The sequence below is a fragment of the Aegilops tauschii genome, chromosome 3 (assembly GCF_002575655.3).
Source record: "Aegilops tauschii subsp. strangulata cultivar AL8/78 chromosome 3, Aet v6.0, whole genome shotgun sequence".
In the NCBI taxonomy this organism is placed as follows: domain Eukaryota; kingdom Viridiplantae; phylum Streptophyta; class Magnoliopsida; order Poales; family Poaceae; genus Aegilops; species Aegilops tauschii.
Window position 1 is genome coordinate 579,599,463 of NC_053037.3, and position 8,592 is coordinate 579,608,054.

At 46.0% G+C, this 8,592-nt stretch overlaps 1 protein-coding gene across 1 annotated transcript; it reads right to left on the minus strand.

Moving 5' to 3' along the window:
- Window positions 1–6,074: 6,074 nt before the first annotated feature.
- On the minus strand, window positions 6,075–6,455 carry LOC141020723 (F-box protein At5g49610-like). Its single transcript, XM_073495660.1, has one exon. The coding sequence runs from the start codon at window positions 6,453–6,455 to the stop codon at window positions 6,075–6,077; it is 381 nt and encodes a 126-aa protein (XP_073351761.1).
- Between the last annotated feature and the right edge of the window lie 2,137 nt (window positions 6,456–8,592).

The window sequence follows — 8,592 nt, forward strand, 5'->3', positions numbered from 1 at the left end:
AAAACCAATACAAATACGCCACTTGCGAACTACTCACAAAGTATGGAACACCACAACCGCACCATCGATCCAATAGACATAACCAACGCATAACAACAAACCCTCACACTTCTAAAACACAATGGAACACCCAACAGGAACACCTCGATTGAAGACAACAGACACCACCATGGGGACGGTCGAAGACATTTGAGATCATCCATTTAAGCAGCGGCGGACGCCTTTCCTACGGCGCCACACTTCTTTCCTATGCTCCTAAGAGCTTTTTCCACCTTCTCGATTTTGCCCGTTGTAGCCTTGTTCGTCAGGATGCAAGCAATCGCCTCGCCAGATCCGGGGCTAGCCACTTCCAAACTAGCAAGCAAGTCATAGATCTCTTTCGCAAACAGAGTCTCAGAATTAGTTGTCAGACACACTTGCTATATCAACCTCATCACCCACAGACACCACTTGCCCAATGTTCTTCTCGGGTTTCTCCTTCATCACGCCAGTAACAGTCTTGCTAGACACAGGGTGATCAGACGCCCATTTGTCAAAGAAATTGTGCACAATTTTTGGTTTGGTAATGGCGCACTACATTACATTGCTCAAGCCATCATGACATTGCTCTTTTGATATCAAATTGAGAAATCACGTGATTTGCATGTACGGGATTCTCAAGGAAGAGGCCATATGCTCTTTAACCAAAGATGGTATGGTTGGATCAAATCGATTCACAGCTCAGGAACCTCAGCTATTCCTCTCAATAGCGTATTGGGCAAGAAGTTTAAATATGAGCGAGGGGTGTGTTAGGGCTATGCGTTGTCACCTCTTCTATTCATTATCTCTAGCCACAATGTACAATGTTTGGTTGCAAGGGAAGACTTCAGCTCTTGCCTATCGGCTCTACTGCATCTGCAGTGCATGCAAATCAGTCAGACAGCTCTAGTAGAAGAACTAAAATATTGCAACCAAAAGCAGAGAATACAGTTTTTCCTGCAAAAGAAAAAAGAGCAGAGAATACAGTTTAAGCTGAACAGACCTTTCGCCTGTTTCAGATGAATCAAACACACTGGAATATATCATCAATCTGATGTCAAACTTAGATACTGCATCGATAGTGTAAACTATAACCACACAATCGAAATATTTTGTTGCCAATATGTACATTTATCTCACACACATGCAACAGAAAACTAACTGTGGTTAGCCTACAAGTGATGTATGGAGCTGAGCAATTACATCTCGTCACACAGAGAAAAATGAACATGGCTGGCAGTTACAGTGCATGAGCACGAACATAATTTGGGACCAGAACCTGACCGTGACAAACTTTTCTTCAGCTTGTCAGTAGAAGTATTATTTCTAAAGCTTATGCTAAGATCAAACATCACATGAAGCACTAATTCCATAAAATGTTTCGCAGCTATAGTGAGACACAATTCCAAACAATGCAACAAAAAAAGTAATTACAGCAGATGATTTCTGCACCAAGTTACTGTAGATGGAATGAGTTGCAGCAGACCATTTTACTGAAAACTGAGAAGTGGGCCATAATGATGTCATTCCATTCAATTATAGTGCTCCAGGCACTTCTAACAATCACGTGAAAATAGTAAGTGACCGAATTGAGAGGAAACTCGTGTAGGTTGCTACAGAATGACTGCTCAGCATTGAGAATAGCACTAGATATTCACTAATAATAAAAACAAGACATAGATAAAACGGCAAAGTCAAATTTTCAGGTCAAGAAATAGACACATGAGCAAATAGATTGCTTACTACAGAAGATAGTAGTAAGAAGATAAAATAGCAAAATAATGCTCTAGTTCAATAATATTGACACATGAGGCAGACTAGTTGACACATCTTTCAAACACACCAAAGTGACTTGGTAATTTAGGTATCAAAACAAGCATAGATTTCACGCAACCAAATAACAGGAGAGCGCTTCTTGACCACAACTTGATATGCATCGACAGAGAAGTCTGCAGGCTCAAACTTCGGGTCTGTTTGGTATAGAGCCCTGACGCGCCCGACCAATTTTTTGGTAGTTGACCAGAGCGATGCTTGCGTTTGGTTGAGATTCAATAATTTGGCTCGCCCCAGACCCGTCGGTCCTTCCCGTTTATTTTACAGCCAATTATTTGGCGAGGCGCTGGCGGCCGTTTCGTCCGCCAAAATTTTGGCACGCCCTCGGTTGGCAGGGTTGCTGCAGGCGCAATCCAAACGCACCCTTCATGCTCATGAGGATACTGGCAGTCAAGTCATTCAGAAGCGCCACCTCACTCAACAGTTATTAGATTAGATGAAAGGTGAAGCATTCACAACATAACACTCTAGTGTCGGAAAGAAGGTATGTGAAACTAAAGTTTGTTTGAGGCAAAGTCGAGATTATTGAGTACTTTCCGATGGAAACTGGCAACTAACTAACCGAGCAACAGCAACTACAATTTGTGTCACAGATTTTTAGATGCAAAGCACTACTTAAGCTCTTATTAATAGCATTTTGCACTACAAATTCTCCATAAATCCAATGCGGGACAAATTAAAAGAGCAATCAGTACAATGGATGACGCATAGACGCCAACGAGTATTACGAAAAAGAAAGATGAAACAGTGTACTCATACCCTGTTCCAAGCCCAGCCACAACATGCAGCAGCTCCACGGGCTAGTGGTAAGCGAATAATATACCCTGTTTCTTGCATAGAACGAGACAACTGCAAAATTACAAAACCAACAGAGAACAAGGCAGAGTGTATGTTCAAAGATTCAGTCGCAGGAACAGAATTTAGAAGTGAGCAAGCCAAACATTTTCTGCAAAATATAAGCACCGGATTTCATTGCTAATAAGTATTACGAGGGTAGAAGAATCTCACATAGACAAAAGATAGCAGCAGGCACAATAGATGGAGCATTAGGCTGATCCCTTCTCCAAACTAAGACAGCGAAGTCAATTCTTCCTTTAGAAAATGGAGATATGAGACAGGTCAGTTTTTTTTTTTGAAACGAGGCAAAAGATTTGCCATTTTCATTGAATAAGGAGAATGAGACAGGTCAGTTGCCACAAGTTCAAATGTGCACCATAATTTGGCAACACATACAGATACTCTCTTCAACCTGAAAGAGTATCAAAGCAAGCATTATTTTTTCCATGCAACCACATAACAGTGACAGCTTCTTGGTCATATTTTTATATGCATCAACAAAGAAGCTAGTGGATAAAATTCACATAGGGTAGCTCACGAGGATACAAACATTTAGACCTTTAAGAAGCACCGACACACTCAACATCTTTGACATGAAAGGATGAACATTCACGACATAACTCTAGTGTCAGAAAGAAGGAATGTCAACTAGAGATTGCTTGGGCTGAAGTTGACTAGGATCGAGGCCTCCGCAATGGAAACTGGCTGGGCTTGCATCTATTTCTGTGGAGGTGACAGATTTAAATATTACGAGTTTTATATTTTGTCAATATAGCAACTATTGATTTTGTGCTGGATGTTCAGCGTCTTCCCAGTTTCAGTGAGAAGCAGATAACGTTTTCTGCATATACACTAAATAAGCATGGCTTATTATATTTCCCTTAGGCAACCTGAAACAGAAGTGCTGCTAGCTAGGATCATCCCAGGAAGTACTGCTAAACATCCCTCAAAACTAATGCTAGTATCTTTTCTTTCTCTTTTCAATCTATAAATTTTCCACCATTTTTTTTCTATGTTTATCCAAATTGTATTTCCCCTGTTGTTCATATGCTTTTCTTAACTTACTTTCAGCTTCAACCACACTCCAGCTGCAGCTACTAAATATAATGGCCTTATTTACGTATAGCTTTCTTTCTAATCCATAAGCCAAGGGCACTAAAGCCAGCGAGGTCATGCTTGAGACAACCTAAATTCTACCAGTGGTACCGGATATGGCCTTGCGCCGGTTATAAAGAGAAAATGAACACTTACAATGTCTCAAGGAGAAAACAATCCGGGACCTGAGCCTGACAATGGTAGAGATGATCTGAAACAATGCAACAGCTGAACAGCACATGCAGAATTATAACAAAACATCAGAATACCTAACCAGACGCACCGGATACACGAAGAATGAATTGCAACAGAACATTTCACTGAGTTGGCTATGATGCAATCATGCATTTAAACAAGCAGCACTCCAAGCTCTTCCGGAAATCAAGGTTCGAGTTGCTACCCAACAAAGAGGATAATCTGCCCTAAATGTATCACCAGATACTACAAACAGGTAACCGGTGGTATATTGGCTGAATATTTAGTATTAAGAGAAACCACTGGATGATCTGCAATAAAGAAAACCTTGATAAAAAATCAAGACAATTCTTCAGTTTAAAGACAAACAAAGACACGAGGCAGATCGTTTGGCAACTATTTCAAAAGCTGGCGAAAACCACTTCACAGTTTTGGATCTAAGCCTGCACATTATAACATATCTTCTATCAACTGATTGAACATAGCAAGAAGCATAGATACTTCCTTGGAACGCATCACCTAAAGTGATTCCAAACGATGCAACACAAAGACAAAACTATAACAGTATGTTTCGATGCCTAACCAGATGCAGCGAACAAGAATGAGTTGCAACAGAATCCATTGAGAAATTAATGTAGGGCTTACAGCTTTTGTATAAGTTCAGGTACTGCTACTGGTCAATAAGATGATAATATGCATCAAATCATCATAAGCTACAAAAAGAAGGAACAAGGAACACATGCATATTTTCCAAAGTTCAGTATTAAGAAGACAAGCAGGTAATCCCTATAAAAGAAGACACTGATAAACAGATAGGACAACAAAAACATAGACGAGGCATGTAGAATTGCTTACTACTCCCTCCGTCCCACAATATAAGATCGTTTTTGACACTAGTGTAGTGTTAAAAACGCTCTTATATTATGGGACGGAGGGAGTAGTATTTAGTACTAAGAAGGTAAGAAGACCACTATATAAAGGGGGGGAAAGAAGTCCATCCTTCAGTTAATGAAAACATAGACATGGGTCAGATAAATTGAAAAACATTTCAGACCATGGTCCAATTGATTTGTAATTTATCATCAACACTCACATCAGCCACTTCGGCCCAAAAGGATATTCAAAGAAATATAAAGCAAACAGGTAACACCATAACAACCAGAGCTTCTTGATCATAACTTTTTATACATCAACAAGGAATACTAGTGGGCTTATAGAGTGTCCAGTTAATACATACTGCAGCTCACATGGATACGGAGACCTAGGCCGATATGAAGCACCACCTCTCTCAGCTGCCCCCAGTTGAAAGGCTAAATATTGACAACATAATCGTCTGGTCAAACGAAAGGTGAAGCATTCACAACATAACCCTCTAGTGTCGGAAAGAAGGTATGTGAAACTAGAGACTGTTTGAGGCGAAGTCGAGTAGGACAGAGGAATCGGCGATGGAGACTAGCAACCAACTTGCCATCAATGTCAATCTGAAGTAGCGAGTCGTCTTCAAATTTGACCAGCATGAGCACGTCGTCACCGTTCCAAGATGCGGTCACCAGATCCAACCAAGTGCCAAACTTTTCTAATTGCAACCTAATCCCTGAAAGCGGCAACTCAACCCGGCCTTTGGAGGCCCAAACTTGGCTCTCATAGTCCAGCATCACCCAGATATCAACAATTGTCTCTTCGGCATTAAGACTGAACATGCCAAGCATGTCACTCATCTCAAACAGGTCGCCAATGACATGGTCAGGAACAATTGGGGAGCGCATCTGCTGGAACGACTCTGAGATGGTGTCAAATACCATTATCAGCCGCTCTGTGTGCCAATGCAGGCTACCATGGCAAAGGACAGATCTGGGGGAATGCAGCAGTTCCTTGGCATCAGGGCACCCTACGTGCCTCGGCGGTTGGTCAGAGCCTAATGTGAAAACGTAGGAGCCACTTTGAGCATCATCCTTGAACCTCGGGGCCAGGTGCAGCAATAGTCGGTACTCGTCGGTAGGGCTGTGTGGATACATCCCCAAGAAGCTAAAGCCATCAAGATGGTGCAGGGGAGCATATTGACGAGTGATGGGGTTGCAGATAGAGGCCCTCATAGCCTAGCCTTCATCCGTCTTATTCCATGTGCCCAAGATGAGGAGGCCGTCACAACAGGCCTGCAGAAAGATGCCGGGGGCGGGGGCGCCATCAAGTCGGGCAACTGACCGGAGCTCATCGGCTGCCTGATGGTCGTAGGGGATGATGTCTATGGATGAGCCATCACCACTGTGACCGTAGAGGATGGGGAGGGCGGGCTGACGGGCGTGGTGGGCGAGGAGGAAGTCGCCGTCGGAGGTGGCACGGTGCCAGGCGGGGCAGACGGCACGGCAGCGGACGATGGACTTGGGGGGCAGGCGGACGAGGATCTCCCAGACGGCGATGTCATCAGGGAAGCCAGGGAGGAGAGGCGTCGCTCCTACTGCACTTGTGGCCTCCGCCATGGGCGGCGCTCTGGACTGGAGCAGGAGGAGTGGAGTGGGTGGCAGTGACGGCGGCGGAGAGGAGCCTGAGGGTGATCGAGGAGGAGAGGTGGGTAATCCTATATAACACACACAAGATGCGTCTGGGTTGGGCCGTTTCTTATGGGCGTGTTTGGTTGCCCGCATGAGGCCCAGCCTGGCCCGAGCGGGAAGAATTTGGCTCGTTTGGTTTCCTGCATTCATTGTGCGGCCCGCATCGCACGAAACTTAAAGCACCTGCAGGCCAGGCCCAGGGGAAACGCACGATTCGGCAGTAGCTCGCGAGCCTGGCTCGGGCGAGGCAGGGGAGGGCGACGCGCTTCTCCCCTCATGCGAGCAGGGGAGATGGCGCGAGCTCGCCCGCGTCGCCGAAAAATCGGCAGGAGGATTCCGGCTCACCTCATGCCGCTCCACCCCCTATTTAGCCCCTCCCTCACCGCCCCAACTCCCGCCACCATTCTTCCTCCGTTCGCACCTTCCTGCCGACGCGCATCGGCACCGACGAGCAGGTAAGCGGCGCATGTTCATCGGCCGGCGGTCCACGGCGCCAGAGCTCCTTCACCGGCCGGGGTTCATCTTCCACCACCATCCCCCCTCGTCCTCAAGCTGCAGCCATGGCCTCTGTGAGTTCAATCCCCCTTTCTCTCTGTTGCTTCTAGCTAGATCTGAGCTGCAGCTAGGGTTTGATCTAGATGCATGGTTGATTAGTGGTCTGATCTGTGAGCTGATATGGTTGGTTGCTATGCTGCGGTTGCAATTTGTGGTAGGGCTAGATGTTCAAGCATGTGGTAGGCTAGATTAGTAGTAGAGTTTGAAGTTGAACATTGTGCTTGTGTTGAATCATGCTTAGATCTGTGATTTGTAGCTATTGGTGGTCCATTTGTAGCATGTTGTTTGTTGTAGATGTATGTTTCTGCTCATAGATTGTCTGGTATGCTTAGTATGATAGTGATGAACCATGTGCTTGCTATGATAGTGATGAAGAATGTACATGTATGCTCCTGCCTTCATGGATTGTCCGGTATGTTGTGTGCTATGTTCACTGTCAATGCGTGCTACGATTGTAGGACATGACCACGCATACGCAAGAACTTAGTCAGGCCATTGTCGTGTCTGACAGCCAGTTTACTCCATCGTTTGTCGAGGACTCGCAGCCTATGTCCCAGATGGCACCTGATTCAGAGGTGTTCGAGTCTGGTTCCCTCTATGTGCCAGTAGTGCTCGTTGAGCCAACTCCTGCTGCTGCTGCTGCCGCCGCTGCAATCAAGCTAGCAGAAGCAAAGGCAAAGAAGGATGGTAGGTCCAACAACATGAAGTGGCAGCCGTTCATGTCCACGTTCGTGCTGAACAAGATGTGTGAGCTCATCTCTAGTGGAGTTAGGACTGACAAGGGCTTCAAGGAGGTGCACTTGAACACCGTTGCGAAGCAGGTGTTCGAGTTCTGTGGGCAAGAGCTGTCTGCCACCCAGGTGTACAACCACCTGAGGAAGTGGAGAAGTCGATGGATCCAAGTGTCCAGCTGAGAGACCTTAGCGGCGCCTCATGGGATGAGAACACTTGCTCCATAGTTTTGGAGGCAGAGCACTACGCCGGCCATGTCGCGGTTAGCTCACCGCCCTCTTCCTTTTCATACTGTCCACCATTGCCTACTCCTAATCGCAACTAACAACAAATGTGTTTCATTCTTAGGACCACCCAAGGGACGCTGAGTTCCTCAACACACCCATCCAGAACTACAACCAGATGCAGCACATCTTCTCCTTTGGGCTGGCAACTGGGAAGCATGCCATGGGCTCGGGTGAGCCTCTTGGTTCTCCCATGCCAGACTTCCCTGGGACACCGGAGTGGAGGTCCTTGATGGCCCTGACAAGCCCGCTGCGAAGCCCCTCGACAAGCCATTTGACCCCAACCATGATAGGAAGAGGAAGAGAGGAGGCCTGATGGAGGAGGAGATCAATGTCTTTTGCAGCATGACTGAGGCGGTGAAGGAGGTGGCAACAGCCATCAGGGAGTGCAAGCCCCTCGACGTCCACCCTGACCTGTATGGCGGTGTCATGACCCAGGGTGGATTCAGCGACGAGGCTCTCATGGCAGCTCTCAGCCACCTGCTTGACAACAA

What these genes read in the sequence shown, in the direction of transcription:
- LOC141020723 (XM_073495660.1), bottom strand. Translation starts at nt 6,455, where the DNA reads ATGGCGGAGGCCACAAGTGCAGTAGGAGCGACGCCTCTCCTCCCTGGC.